Raw genomic sequence first — 16192 nt, 5'->3', positions numbered from 1 at the left:
CCTGTCCTCTGTCTCTCCCCCCCCTCCCCTCCACACACACACACACACACAAGGGACTGTCTCAGCTGTTATTTTTGTTAAGGAGTGTGCACGTACAGCATGCGTGCCTCATGCACGAGCCTACTATTGAAGCTGCCGTTACGCTTTTGGCCTGAGGGGGCAATCGCGAGCAAAAAAATTCAAAACTCCGTAAAGTCCCTTTAACAAGTTTCTGAGATGGAATGAATGTTATGAAAAATGCTCTAGGAAACCGATGTTTGATGAGATAAGAAAAAAAACAAACATCATGTAGATACTTGAGTCATGAATTAAAAGCATTACCTTGTCTAGGCAGAACATTTATGGATACAGGATGTTGTGTGGACCTTTTTTTGGATTCAAGGAGTAATTACAAGCTTTTAAAGGGCTGGGTAGAAACTCGTAGGACCCCCTTTAATCCTGATATTGAATCTGTCAGTGGTGGGATCTCCTTCAGGGAAAGGGCCATGTGGTTGGAATTACAGAAACAACCCCACCCTGAAGGAAATGTATGGATGTGTTTAAGTGCTGCAGCTCCTCAAGACAAAAAATATACAATAAAAGGGCTTGCATCTTCTACGCAACCACAAAATGAAAGTTTGCCAGCTAATTAAACCATCAGAAGCTTTTATCCCTTTCTGGTTTGTAAAATGCTTGATACTTTTATTCAGGGCAGAGCCTGTAACGATCAGTCTTTTTGTTTAAATCTTCCTTTGGTTGCAACAGCGTTTTAAATTATTCGTATGCAAAAGTTTAAAAAAATTCAATCGTTTTTGTTCACGTAAATTTTTTCTCCTTTTTAAAAATATTTTACACTATATTGTTGATTAAAAAAACAGTTTTCCAATATGTCGCCACCTTTTTGTGTCCAATTTTTTTCTGGTGTTGCCAGATGAGGATAACAAATGAGATGGGTCCCACCAGAACAGAAGCCCTCCATGGGAACAGCTCCTGTCTGTTATTCCAGCTGCATGACATTCTTTTCCAAGGCAGCTGTCCAGGACTGTACGGCTCTCCACCGTGGTCCGTTCATGACTGCACCAGCATGGCTCGCCACTGATGTCTGTTACTCCAGCCTGCCACAGATAAACCGTTTCACACAGGCCTTTCATTGGACCAACATTCAAAACCTAAACATGGAAAAACACCTCACCTTATCGTGTGTTTTATCAGCTAGCCACAACATGTGATTTGGGAATCTTTCAGAATTCTTAAGGCAGCGTTACATGCTAGTTTCTCCAAATGGCAGGGAAAAGCAGCTGTTGCAATGCTTTGAACTTTTAATAACCCAGAAGTTGTGGAAAGTGGCATAACTAACCTCTTCTAACAACAGCCTCTTATGGAAAGTGGTTGTTTGAAGAGTTGAAGACTGGCACCATTTCCTGCTCTTTTGTCTTCCACAGCTGAAGGAAGTGAATTTAATTTGCATCTAGATTTTATCCTTTAATCTGGTTGTAGTTGGCCCAAACAGTTTGAGTGATAACTCCTAAATCTATAGATATGTTAACATTTGTTCTTTTGGCATATAAAGTCCTTCTGTTGTGCTATGGAAGGAAGTATGGCGTGTTGATGCACTGGTATCCGGCAGCAGGGCTTGACTCACCTCTGCAGTTAAGAACACGAACGACTGACAGATGACACTTGTTTTGCCAACATCTGCTTAAACACCTGCAGGGTCTGAATCAGGTTGAAGACATCTGTTCCCCTTTGAGAACGTCTGAATTTTATTACAAATAAAAACTGACGGATTAAATTGGGTGGTGTGACCTCAGTCTCCTTTATCCTCATTGCATTCTTAGTGTTTTAGATTCGGATTGTTTTTCTTCTAATTCTAACGGTTCCTGATTCGTTCCATTATTGTTTGTGTCTGGATGAAATCCTGCGTTTAAAGAGCAAATTGCAGGTTCGAGACTCCCATGAACCAATGTTTAGAGAAACATAATAGAAACTCGTTTTAAATGTTTTTTTTTACACAAGCATGAATTATTGAGGCTTTTAGAGTCATTTTTGTGAGAGTTTTTTTATTGGCCAAACCAAGTGACGTCTGAGGGAGTCCTGTTAGCTTAATCCACAGAAATACATGGATTGTAATGCCAGCTCTGACACAGAGGAAACTTTAAATGTTTATAATTATACTTCTGATGGACCAAAACCATAAAGTTATGAGTTTGCTGCTCGCCCCAGAGAGCAGAGACCAACCAGAGGGAGAAACCATCGGCCAAAGCAGAGAGATTAAGGAGAAGTAGCGGGGGAGCAGCAGGTGTCTGGTGAGTTAACCATGTTAGCTTAAACTCATGCTAACATCACAGTATTGTACTGATTACTATCGTGTACCAGACAATTAAAATAGTATCGGCCAGTTAATATAATATTAATACTAATAAGCGTCTTGTCAGCGGTCTCATACTCGCTAACATCCATTCACGCAACGTAGTTTAGCTCTTAGAGAGAGGGAGAGACCTGTCATCCGGTTCTGGAGCCCATGCGGGTTTCTGTGAGCTGGATTTGACCCAAACACGAGCGAGACAGTTGAGCTGGTATTTTTAAAAGCCGCGCGTCCTCTCCTGGTGGTCCAGGCGGCGGTTCTGATCTGGTTCCGACCCAGAAACCAGCTGGCCCACTGAGCTGCGCTTCTCTTCTGGTGGTCGGTTCTGACCTGATTCTGACAAAGATCTGAGCTCCAGAAATCTACATCTAATTTTTTAAACCCCGCCTCGGGTCTGCGGAGCCCAGCGCGGACCTCTCTGTCCCGGTACCGACCAATGTGGGCTACAGAAGTCCATGTTTTCAGCTGCAGAAACACCCTCAGGCACGGAGATAGAGGCGTTTCTCTGATCTGGAAACCTGTGGACTCGATGTCCAGACAGGCTGGAGTTGGTACAGCCTTCACAGATTCTAGTTTATCAACATGAACACAATCCAACACGAGTAAACACACACTGACTGGATCACATGACCTCTCTACCCTAAAACTAGCTGCTCTCCACACTGAGCTGAGGCAGCCGAGCTTCTAACTCCCTTTGGTTACGTCAGAGGTTCAGATTTAGAAAAAAGCTTTGCTGAGAAAGGTCCGGTTCTACTAGAAAAACTCTGCTGTTACGTATTTTAAAATGAAATATCTATGATAAGCTTTTTAAATAGTATTTTTTGGACAGCATTTTATATGAATTATAAAAAAAATTTTAACCTGCAGTTTGCTCTTTAAGATGAGTTACTTTGAAGGAATGTGCCGGTTTGATGAGTGGAAATGAGATTTCTTACACAATTTTATGGCATTGCATGTCTGTCATATTGTATGTCAGTGTTGCAGTTTAGGAATGTTATGGAAGCTGGATTTTGTTAGTCAGCAATTAGCTGCAATGCACGGTGCTGTAAATTGTGTGGGAGTGTCGGAACTTGTTTAGATTAAAATCCTCTGGATGTTTTTCCTGCTGTCTCTTTATCTGCTGAAGTGAATTCTGGGAAGTAGGTTACATGGACTGAAAAAAAATTCATTCTATTTTTTTCTGGCATTTTTTAAATTTATTTTTTGGTCTTCAAGTCTTCATCCACCTTAGCATTATTTTCTTCCTGTGGGGGGGGGGGGGGGGGGGGGTTAGTGAACTGGGCGTCGGCCACTATTCGGCTGCATCCTATTAAGACTGGGAGTGTTGAAAAGGGGTGTGGCTTGAAGCGAGTAACATCTGTGCTGGTCCCCTTTGCCCTCACAGCATTCTGCAGAGAAAGGGAGATGTAGAAGGTCTTCCTGAGAAGTTCTTGGCGAGAAGCTGGCCGATTAGTAAGATCCCAAACAGCTGTTGTCTGTATGATGGTTTATCTCTCATTCGCCCCTGCAGCCATCAAAGAGCAGCCTCCATGTAGCTGGGATTTTCCTCTCGGATGATTTTGACAGCCTCTGGAACGGTGCTTATTAGCTACTTCGACCCCAAACAGCGTGGCTTTCATACCTTGTGCTGGAAATGCTCTGCTGCGTGGTGTGTAAAAGTTTTTTTTTTCTGTCAGGCGTGCAGAAAGCTGAGTTCTGCAGCGAGCTGATGATATAAAGGGAATGCCCAGAGCCCAACGGAGACGCGCTCTCTCCAGGACAGGGTAAGACGAGCTCTATAAATCTGTCCATTATACCCTATAATCAAATGAGTGCAAGGAAACTGAGTGCAGGAGCTGAAGCCGGCTATCTGTGAGTGGAATGTCTGTGTGTATGCGGACTGCATGTGACCAGCAGATAGTTAGAGGCTATCAGAGAGGAGTTGTGGCTGCTGGTTTGATTTATCGCTCCTCATAACACAAGCTGGATTCCTCTTCCCAATACGTAGATGATTGTGTCATGTCGATCTAATTAGGAGGTGCTGGTGCAGGGAGCGGTGTTACTGTAGTAACCGGGGGTAGGAGGTGGGGGAGGATGACACGGCGCTTCGATCAAGCCCCGGGGCTGACATCTTAGTGGGAGAGTTGTCCTCTGTATGTAGGGAATGCCCCGTAATGACAAGGCTGCTGTGGTGACGGGGTGAAGTGATGGTAGAAATATGAGTTCCCCCCCCCCCTCCTCTTTCTCTTGCACACACACACACACACACACACACACACACACACACACACACACACACACACACACAACAGGCTACAAGCTGCTACCTCCCACCAGCTCCTCTCTCTGATTTAGCGAATGCAGCCCATTATCGGTGTCATGTGAGTGATAGAGAGAGGCAACAGCACTTGTTTCCATGATGAGGGGAGTGGGTGCAAATAATCATTGTCAACGAGAGAGAGAAAGTCACCTTGAGCTGAGGTGGGTCTGCTCGTTCTCCTCACTTACTTCCTGCTCCTGCTCATCCTTCTCAGGTTCCGCTCTTGCAGGAGCTGCTCTCCGGAGGCTAACACGCGCTACATGGCGTGCATCACTACAGACTTAACAGCTATTCTTTGTAATTCTGCTGGATCTAGATTTTTTAGCCTATAATCTTTGATGTCTTCATTACTTGTTTTTGTCTGCTGAATTAGAGAGGCAATCCTATTTTCATTGCCTTTAAGCTTGCAGCACAGATTAAAAAGGAGGCTAATGTGCATTCGAAGGGGTTTACATTAAATCACCCAACCACCCAGCTTCCACCAGTCCCCCACTGCTCGGGTTGCCATAGCAACAAAGGAAGATACTGGGATTTTTAAAGTACAAGCTGCCACTCGGTAATAAGACAGTACTACGATGTGCTTCTATGATCGAGTAGTCTGTGGGGTTTATATTTTATTAATGAAGAATACATATGTTAATGGTGTTAGATGGTGAGCAGCTGTGCACAAAATAGTGTTTATTGTTATTTCTGCGGAGCGAGCGCCGGGCGGAGAGTCGTTCAGTCATTTAACGTTCAAAATGAATCTGTTGGTGACAGCAGACATCCCAGATACTATTGACTAAATGATGATACTGGTAACATTCCATGAGTTATTGATCCTCAAAGCTTATTTTGACAATTATATGCTGATGTGTTAATTCAGACTTGCTTAAATAGGAAGAAGAAGAACATTTAGGATATGTAGATGGCATAGGCTTACAATATTTGTGTCCAACATTGTTTCAGCTTTTTTTAGTCAAAAAGTTAGTTTACTAATTCAGGTCATTTTTATTCATTAAACCAAGTTGTTGTATTTCTCGTTGTTTTCGATACCTGGCCTGAAAAGAGTAAACAAAAAGTTAAATTTAAACTCTCCTTTCAAGTGTTTTTCTTCTTTGCCCCAAGTCTAACCTCCTCTTGAGAGTCTGACCTGTGGAAGAATGCTAACACGAGTGGGGGGTTGGAGAATCTCTCTGCAGAACAAGTCTGACAGCCTTGTCTGTGAGGAGAACGTCTTTTAACCTGCGTTTTAATCTTTGTCCTCACATTTTACAGCCTCACTCCCTGGTCCTAAATATTGTAGAGCTTCATGCATGCCGTTTTGTTTTCTTTTATGAACAATATTGTTTAATCCCCGGGCGTTTCAGAGTTTGTCTGGTGTGTGAGAATAATGGCCTTATTTCAGAAATTTGTTTGGGAGAAAAGCTGTATTTTTAACACCATAGAGAAAATATAAAAAAATAACCCATCTGTGATAGCTTCTTCTACATCACTTATTTAAAACGCCATTTTTAAACAAACATTTGCTGCTAAAAGGACTCCATGCTTAGAAAGTAAACATAGTACACATCAACATGACTGAAAAACACCTGTCTATCAGCGCTAGAGTTGTTCAGCCCTTTGAGTACATAAAGCTGTAGCGAGCTAGACAAAACATGCCAGCTGATGAGATTATAACAGTGTGTCTCTTCATCATTCAGTTATACACCGAACCATGAGCACAGAGCACTAATCAGCTCCCATCTTTTACCTCTTTCTCTTTGATACCTTTTGATCAGATTGTTTCCTGTTAAAAAGGCCAGTTTTAAGATCATGTCAGATATTATGATCACAATAACGCATGTAGAGATAGGTGTGAAGATCATGAGATGTTCTAATAAAGAAAGCACTATTTTCTGTAAAAATGGGATTTAACTTTTGTTAATGGAATTTACAAAGATGGTTAAAACTATTGGAAGAGATTATTAAATCATATTTGATTTTATTAACCTTCACTAAATGTTTTACAGTGTGGTCACAGGGTAAGTTTGTCAGTTAGTCACAACTTCAAAGTCCTGAATGAACAGAGCTTTCATGACCCAAAGCGATGGAGGTAAAATGTATCTGCCGGTGAAAGGAATTTTTCCTTTGTCTGTTCCTGTGCAGCGATCCCCCTCTCTTTACTCATAGTGCATCTCATATGGTAATCCTGTAATCTGATAGCCACTTCAGCTCCGCTCCCTCAGCCATGTGACACTAACGCCCCAGAGGCAGTGCCTGTGTCATGTCAATGCACACCGTTCAAAAGCACACGATAGCCAAACAGATCTGCAATGGTGACGCTCCTCCGACACCATGGACAGTTCTGGCTGCCAACGAGAAAAGATAGATTATAATCTCATCTGTACCTGCCAGTCAGCCTAGCTGTCACGGTCCAGTTATTTTCTGATAAGTCTGCTTGTGTTTACTCATTGTGTACTCAGCCTACCATTAACTAATCAACAGAATGTTGGCTATGTGGTATCAGTTCCATCCATTTTCATCTGCTTATCCGGAGTCGGGTCGCTGGGGCAGTAGCCAAAGGCGAGAGGCCCAAACTTCCCTCTCCCCAGCCACTTGGTCCAGCTCCTCCGGGGGAATCCCAAGGCGTTCTCTGGCCAGGTGAGAGATATAGTCCCTCCACCGTGTCCTGGGTCTTCCTTTAGTTCTCCTCCCGGGTGGACGTGCCCGGAAAACCTCACCAGGGAGGCGTCAAGGGGGCATCCTAACCAGATGCCCGAGCCACCTCAACTGGCTCCTCTCTATGTGGAGGAGTAGCGGGTCTACTCCGAGCCCCTCCCGAATGACTGAGCTTCTCACCCTATCTCTAAGGGAGAGCCCAGCCACTCTTCGGAGAAAATTCATTTCGGCCGCTTGTATCCGCGATCTCGTTCTTTCTGTCACTACCCAAAGCTCATGACCATAGGTGAGGGTAGGAACGTAGATCAACCGTTAAATCGAGAGCTTCGCCTTGCAGCTCAGCTCTCTCTTCAACACGACAGGCCGGTACAACTCCATGCTTTCGTTCTTTTTTAAACACAGAAACAGTTTTGTTTACCTGTTTTGTAGCTACAGTTTCGCCGACAGCTGCCGGCTTCTTCAGGCTGACGCTGATGGTGGCGCGTCACTTTCTTCTCCGTTTATCTGCGGGCAGCAGAGAACGTTGTCGCCCTCTACTGCCCGCTCTCCCCTCTCCGACGATGCAGTCCCATGCGTGGTCCAGCGTGTAAACTCCGTCATCCCTGTTCATGGTCCCACATCCACGTCTCCTTATCTCATTGCTTCCTTGATCCATCTTTTGTATTTTTGTTGTTCAGTGGTTATGATTCGTGTGCTGTCCCAGTCCATTATATGGTTTTCTCTTATGCAATGATCTGTTACGGCTGACTTCTTTATTGTACTTTCGGCTTCTTCTTTTGCTGCTCTTGTGTGTTTTCGAACACAGAAAGGAGTGCGAGAAAGAGGCAAATCGTAAACACACAAGAGCAGCAAAAGAAGAATCAGAAAGTACAATAAAGAAGTCAGCCGTAACAGATCATTGCATAAGAGAAAACCATATAATGGACTGGGACAGCACACGGATCATAACCACTGAACAACAAAAATACAAAAGATGGATCAAGGAAGCAATCGAGATAAGGAGACGTGGATGTGGGACCATGAACAGGGACGACGGAGTTTACACGCTGGACCACGCATGGGACTGCATCGTCGGAGAGGGGAGAGCGGGCAGTAGAGGGCGACAACGTCCTCTGCTGCCCGCGGATAAACGGAGAAGGAAGTGACGCGCCACCATCAGCGTCAGCCTGAAGAAGCCGGCAGCCGGCGGCGAAACTGTAGCTACTAACAGGTAAACAAAACTGTTTCTGTGTTTAAAAAAGAACGAAAGCATGGAATTAGAACCACGACACAGTAAGAACACACCTAAGAAGACCGGTACAACGCCCGCATCACTGCAGATGCAGCACCAATCCACCTATCGATCTCACGCTCCAGTTTTCCCTCACTCGTGAACAAGACCTCGAGATAAACTCCTCCACTTGGGGCAGGACCTCATCCCTGACCCGGAGAAGGCATTCTACCCTTTTCCGAATCAAGACCATGGTCTCAAATTTAGAGGAGCTGATTCTCATCCCAGCTCCTTCACACTCGGCTGCGAACTGCTCCAGCGAAAGCTGAAGATCACGTTCTGATGAAGCCAACAGGACCACATCATCTGCAAAAAGCAGAGACCTGATCCTCAGGCCACCAAAACGGATGCCCTCCACACCTTGGCTGCGCCTAGAAATCCTGTCCATAAAGGTTATGAACAGAATCTGTGACTAAAGGGCAGCCTTGGCGGAGTCCAACTCTCACTGGGAACGAGCCCGACTTACTGCCGGCAATGCGGACCAAGCTCTGACACCGGTCATACAGATTATAATTTTAGGGGTTTTTTTTTACGTTCACTAAAAACATCTGCATAATAAATACTCTAACTTTATTTAGGTGTCTGACTTTAACACTGAGCAGTGAACAAAGTACAGAGTATAAAAACTGATTCAGCTTCAGAATTTTTGTGCATCAACTGATGCTATTAGTGACATTTTAGCATGAAAATAAGATGGAAAGTGTCTAGATATTGGCCATAAAAACTGGCTCATAAACATCGACAGTACACATTGGCTGACCAGGTCTCCTACATATCGGCAATAGAAAAACCAAAAATGGTGGACCTCTAACAGGAATGGTCTTTACTTGGGGTGCCTGCAGTGTGATTGTTTTAATCTTAAAGGCATTTTGGATTTGACCCCCTACGCATAAGTCTGACATTTGACTTAGACATAATATCCTCTCAATGTTTGGCCAAGGACATTTAATTAAGGCTGGCTGTCACTAACCAAACTGTTAAAGTAAAAATAAAAACCACTCAGTAATTCTGTTATTTATACTGGTGTCTTAAAGGGATGCTTGGGCTATTTCGAAGTGTTTGTGTGTAATCAGTTGTAAACAATGAATATCATAACTGTTTTAGATAGTTTCCTAAACATTTCTCCTGCTTGGAAAAGTAAAGTTCACTTCCTACAAGACTCAGGACCTAGAAAACTAGCGTTAGCACAGTCAAGACCAAAGTGTACTGCTGCTGTCTTCAAACAGCTGCAATTATTACAATTTCACATCAATTTGTGTGCTTTTTATAAGTCTTTTTATGACTTTCAGCTTCATATTACACAGTTATTTCAGTAGAGATGGTAAAAATATTCCTTTTGGATCCTAAACGTGCTACAATAGTTACTGATGATGATATTTGTGCTTGTAAAGAAAAAGAATTCCATGTTTATCATTTAAGAGAACATCTGCGTTGTGTTTTGTAAATGAACACGAGTTGCTGTAAAGGTTAGCTGTGCTCCGACTAGCCTTAGCTCATCATTGTGTCCACCAGTTGTTCAGGACCCTGTCTATTTGTAAGTCTTTTTTATTATAGCTTTTACATTAAAATGGCTGAAACATCTCTTAAACAATGACATTTTTGTATATATCCCCTTTTTATTTGCCTCTTATTTCTTCAGCTAACAGATTTTAGTAGGTGTGTACATCAAAAACTAAGAATCACTCAGAAACTGTTGAGACATACCAGCTGGTGCAGAAGGAGGTATTTCACACATCTGGTTTCAATGCACAACTGTCCTCTGTGTTCTCTTTCTAAGGTTGAATTCTTGCTCCAAGTGGAACACATGCTAACTAAGCCTGTTTACCATTTATAAATACACAAATTAAAATAATTAGGACATTTTATTAGATCAAATTGTCACTTTTAGAATTTATTCCTTTAAATTATTATTTTACCCTTTCATTTAGTCACCATCCAGTTTAGCTTCAAGTACATCCAGGTCACATTATTTATTTTTACTATTCTCCCATCTATAAGAGCAGTATCTTTCTGTTTATATTTGTTAAAGTGGGATTGAAATGGACAGAGAAAAAGAAGAGAGGAGAGCTGGAAGAAGGCAGCTGTTTAAGTGTCAGGTCATCTTTGCTCGTCTTCATTCTTTTCTGCACATATTTAATAGCGTGAGCTCGTCTGTGTTTAGTTTAAAGACGCTCTTCTGAACTTCTGCCTTTCCTCCTGCAGACCTGACAGTTACACTTGTAATAGGGAGGTCTTGGACCAGCACCATGCACGGGCTTTTACACACACACACACACACACACACACACACACACACACACACACACACACACACACACACACACACACACTTGACAAACACTGGGATATTTTTACAGTCTGGATTTCTGCCAGGTCATCCGCCAAACCACATGGTCAACAAAACAACATGACCATCTACTGGCAGAAACCTCGCTGTAACAAAGAGAGGAGTGTTTGAATATGAGCAGACAGTAAGGCCATTTACACACGTAGCTGAGTTTTGTAAAACTGAATATCCTCCCCCGTTAATCCAGGAAAAAACCTTGGTGACACACAGCCTTGTTTTCAGTAGAAAAAACCCAGTGCATTGTGAATAACAGTCAACGGCATGCCAGGCCTGCAGGTGGCAATAGTTCCCTAAATCGTTGGTGTCTTTGTCCATGGAGGTCTTCAAAAGACGATGATGGGCAATAACTGTCTTTAATGTCATCCTTTGCCTGTGGTCTTCTACATAGAGCAGTAATTGACTTACTAGCTAGTGTAAACATAGGGCACACATGTGATGTCAGAGCATTTACGTTGCAGGCAGTGACATTGTAAAACCCAAAACCGTGGTTATTGTATTTACATGCATTCCCGTCTCCCCCCCCTTTCCCCGTTTTTCGTGTGCGCCCATTTTCTCCCTGCCTGTCCGCTCTGGTACGTAAGCGAATGTGGTCTAACATGCCACAAACATTATAAAAAGTTACTGCTTAACATGAGCAAAATCCCACATCCCTCTTGATGTAGAGATAAACAGCTCTGGCATGTTATAACTTCCAGATGAACAATTCTGTCTGCTTCGGGACAGGTTAAAAAATAAATAAATAAAATACTTCTATATTTATGTTCGCAAGCAACTGCTGACAGCTGAGAATTTTTCATATTTCCACTTTGGTCTGAGTTTTGATTCTTTTTAGTGCCGTTTATTTCCTTTTATGTGGATGACAGCCCAAACTGTAGAGAAAAAACAGATACGCGTGTACAGGGTCTGAGAATGAGTGTGTAAGCATCTGCCTTATCTGTAGTCCAGTCCAAGACTCAGGTTATGATTGGATAAACAGTTTTATTCATCTGGATTATATAGAAGCACAAATGTTACATGACATCACCATCACATTTCAAACATGCCCGATTTCTTGAAAACATCATTAGTCCCACTTACACGGTTCGGACGCACATTTATAAGCTAGAGTTTAAAGATGATCTATGCTCTCCCAGTGTGAAGAGGTGACATGGAAGGTTTAGTGTAATTGTTTTGATCACGGTCACGGAGCTCACCTGACTATGAGAGGAATGTCTTCCTGTTTCAACAAGCCTGTTTTGCTGGTAACCTTGACCGACTGTCGGACAAACTCTGAGGGCTAATGTCTGAGCACACAGGTCCCGCAGGTTAAATAGTTACAGCACACAAACAAATGTGTCTGCAGTGACACAGTCTGTGTTTTAAAACCTGTATTGTCTGAGTCATGGTGCACCTGTCACTGCTCCTGGATGGAGATTATTGTCTCCCACATTTAAACAACGTTTACAACAAGCTCAGGTTAATGGAAAGGATCGGGTACTTCTGTGGACTAATATGGTCATAGAGGCATTTGAAGGGCCTCTTCCCTTCATGCTAGAGTAGATGGTGAGCGTGAAGGCAAGCAGCTGCTGTCGAGCCCTCCGGTAGTCGATTTTAAAACCTCAAGGATGTGTCAAAATAAATACACTATTCAGGGTGTAAGTAAAAGTGAGCTGTTGTGTACTTTATCCCACGTGTGGCCAATCGGCCGCAGGCAACTCTGCTCTTCAGTGCCCAATGTGTGTTTCGTTCACTTCAGAGTATATTTTAGTACATGTGAGGTCTGTATTTGAGTAAGAAATTAGTTCTGCCTGGAATACATTTTTTCAATTTTTAGTTAGACAATTTGCCTTTTTACAAAAGTTAAAACATCTCAATGCTCAGAGGACAATTTTTAGAAATCACTTGTTGGTTTAGCTGCGTAACTTCCGTAACCTCCGTGGCTTGCTTGGTAAGGAGCAACTGTTATTTCTGATGACTTAAATGAGCAAAATGCCAAATGTTCTGTTTTTGACTCTATGTGGGATTATCAGAAGAGGAGTACATTTTCTTACCTTACACAGCAGATTACGCTTATGTGGGTACCATTAGAATATCTTTGTGTTTGATGATGTTATTTTGTTTTCAAATACTTAAAGATGGTGAGTTTTTTAACCTATTTCCTTTTTTGGATTCATGCCTTTTAGCAATTTTTGCAGGAGTCAAGACACTATTTATGTTTAAATGCACACAGATTAATCTGAGATTGGAGTTTTTTATTAAGATTTGGAAAGACAATTATATATTTACAGCTTTGAAACCTGTAAACCTGTACTTATTTTGAGAGCTATTTACTAGTTGTTTTATGTAAAATAAAAGGGTAAAATAATTTAAAGTTTTAGTGCTGTTAAAGATTTTCCTTGTAGCGTAAAAATGGTTCCTTGAAGCTCTAATCTCTGTTTGCTAATATAAATACACTGCTGGTGGATGGAAACAACCAGAACTGCCTAAAATGAGAAAAGGATTTCATTGGTTTATTAAGGTGCTGTGAACCACAAAATGTACATTCTTATATTGAACTAAGATGAAGTCACCGCAGAAAATGTCCTTACTTTCTCCTTTTGAGTAGAAAAACTTATAGTTTTATCCCTCAGCAACTTCATTTCTACCTATAGCCAACAACCTGACTAGACATGACTAGTTTAGAGCTGCATCTCACTGATCATCATCCTGACTCTGACTTACAGCAAGTCTTAGTAAAAGGTTGAATGAATGTGGTCATCGAGATAAGGCACCCAGAAATTTCTGCAGGTCAGCACATCCTCAGTGGTTTATGATGCTCGGCTTCACCTCTGGTCACAGCAAGGAGAGAGACTGTAGGGTGAGCGGTTGAGAGGCTGATCTGCCAGTTTTACCTGCCAAACAGCTGAAAGGTCCTTTGCACTTGATTTAAAAATAAATAGGTCAAATAGAGGGCCAGCAAGTTGGACAGCTCACCCTGATGCATTTCGGGTATTTCTTCAGATATCTGTCAAATAAAGGTGTTTAGTAGTGAGGACGTTTAAAATTTTATCTCATTTTGTGAGTTTTTATCTTTAGCAACAGCTTTACCAAGTTACCCCCAAGCAAGTTAAATCGTTTTAACCAAACACCATGACACAAGTCTTAGACATTTGGCAGTCTTTATGAATTAAACCAAGCTGTGCTATTTTTTTTATTATTAATTATAAAATTTTTTGGGATTTGCTCAACCCTCCTCTGAAATGTTGGCCATTTATGACAGCTGATGTATGTCTTTTCATCCAAGAGAAATGCACAAGGCAGATGGTGCCATAATCCAGCAAGGAATTGCAGACATTCCCTTTATTACTGGTAAAATAGCAGCTGCAGAAGACCAAACCCAATCATGTCAGCTTCTGCAAAAGGGAGTTCATCAGCAGGGGCGGCGTTAGGCCCGGCTACTTGGGCTGAAGCCCCGGATGTTTCATGAAAAGCCCCGGATCTAAATCGCGGAAGTAACATGCAGTACCAAAGTCCAACAGAGAGGGAGCAGCTGGCAGTAGTTTGTATACAGCCTGCCTGAGCCTCCACCACTGAAGAAGAAGCCCTTCAGTAGCCGGCTTCTTCTACAGTCTCTGCCTGAAACGCATGAGTGAAGATGGACATAAGGATGTTTTTTAGACCAAAAGTATGGCGACAGAACCCCAGCTTTGATGAGACTGGTGTTGACTCAGGTTTGTGAGTCTTATTTGAAAATATTTGTTGTGCTGCTGGTTTGCCTAAAGTTAGCTTATCAGGTAAAGTTGTTGGAGAAAGAAAGGGAATATTTACTATCATCTCACACTAAACACAGGATCAATACTCTGCCCTGAAAATGCTTAATATGTAGCTTCAGATTAAAAATTATGTGGTACAAGACGTGTATGATGTTGACTAGTACGTGTGTGTGTGTGTGTGTGTGCGCACGCGCGTGTGTGAGCGTGCGTGCGTGTTAAGCCCCGGATCTTCTTCAGTCCTAAATCTGCCCCTGTTGATCAGTAAAGTTAAAGCAGCGTGTTTTAAACCAAACCTATTGGCTTGGCTTGGAGTAATGATTTAAGCCAGTACCGCACTAGGCTACCACTGTCCGAGACTAATTGTGAGCGACATTTGCAAGGGAGATTCCACAATGTCTCAAAATGTTCTCAGATTACTTGTGTGAGTTGCAGGTGTTCACTTTTGCATTTCTGCATGTTCCGAAAACGCATGCAACAACCTTCCTCTCTCAGCAGAGTCACAGGTGACTGGAATTCATCTTAAACTCAGTTCAGGCCCTTTGAGTCAGAAGTGCAAGAAGTAGAAGATGATGTAGAGATGGGTTTGTGACAAAATTGTGAATGAAGTGAGAGTAAATTGCAAACAAACTGAAATGTAATGATGACACGTTGTGATGTATTATTAAGCTGCACCACTCGTGCACCATGTGACCCAGTTATATGTTTTCTTGTTGTGGTTAGTTTTTGTGAATACCTGTGTTTAAAAGGGCAATCCAGAGAGATTGATGTTGACATTGTCCTCACTTTGTGTCCACAGTGCTCTCTGACGGAGGCCAAACTCTGAGGTGGAGGGAGGCCTAAAGAGGCCCAGAGGGAGCCTCCCATCCTCCCTACCTGACCAGTGATACTCGTCCTGCAGCCATGGCTCCTCGGAAACGTGGGGGAGGTGGCGGCAGTCGTGGAGGGCTCTCCTTCATGTTCTGCTGTTTTAACAGCAGCGATCACCCTGAGATCACCTACAAGCTACGGGAGGACTTTGCTCTTCAGAGCATGGAGCCCACCCTGCCGATGCCCGGACCTGATGAGCTGGATAACATGTTCTCTGAGCTCGTGGTACGACATTCTTCTTCTTCCACCCGTTTTCTTGATTAATAACACAGCTTTATGTGTCTAGTGACTATTACAGCAAATAAAGCTGGTCAAATCAAAACATCAACAAACCTAAAACTTACATAAAGGATAAAAATGGTTATAATATAAAAAACAATAATCATATTCAGTGAAAAAGTAATAAATGGCAATGACCAGATGAATTCCAGAAAAGTACTTGAAAGTTACAGCGTCTAAAGTGTTATGTTTTTTAAATTTAAGGACAAATCTGGTGAAAGCTTGCATTTATATTTTTTTAGGCTCTTTGTGACTAGATGTTAAATGTCTGTGTTTCTAAATGGTTACAGCTTGCTCAGCTGTTTCAGACCAGTAAATCACATATTTGAGCTGGGTGATGCAAATCTCAAACGTGATGCTAATCCTTTTGTCCACACAGTTCAGCACAGAGACGGTTTTATTAAGTGATCAGAGA

General features: G+C 42.4%; 1 protein-coding gene across 8 annotated transcripts in view; it reads left to right on the top strand.

Moving 5' to 3' along the window:
• Positions 1 to 16192, top strand: part of LOC107377580 (disheveled-associated activator of morphogenesis 1) — a 45879-nt gene that overhangs the window by 11829 nt on the left and 17858 nt on the right. For 2 of the 8 annotated variants that reach the window (XM_015947272.3, XM_054747942.2), the window contains 2 exons: positions 4021 to 4107; positions 15428 to 15723. In XM_015947272.3, coding sequence (XP_015802758.3) covers positions 15532 to 15723 — 192 coding nt within the window. In that variant the 5' untranslated portion in view covers positions 4021 to 4107; positions 15428 to 15531. Of the gene's footprint in view, positions 1 to 3636; positions 4108 to 4148; positions 4805 to 15427; positions 15724 to 16192 lie in introns of those variants that run through there. The other 6 variants (XM_015947276.3, XM_054747941.2, XM_015947274.3 and 3 more) reach the window with 4 other exon arrangements.

This window comes from Nothobranchius furzeri, chromosome 2, assembly GCF_043380555.1.
Source record: "Nothobranchius furzeri strain GRZ-AD chromosome 2, NfurGRZ-RIMD1, whole genome shotgun sequence".
In the NCBI taxonomy this organism is placed as follows: domain Eukaryota; kingdom Metazoa; phylum Chordata; class Actinopteri; order Cyprinodontiformes; family Nothobranchiidae; genus Nothobranchius; species Nothobranchius furzeri.
This window is presented reverse-complemented; position numbering and strand designations above follow the sequence as displayed.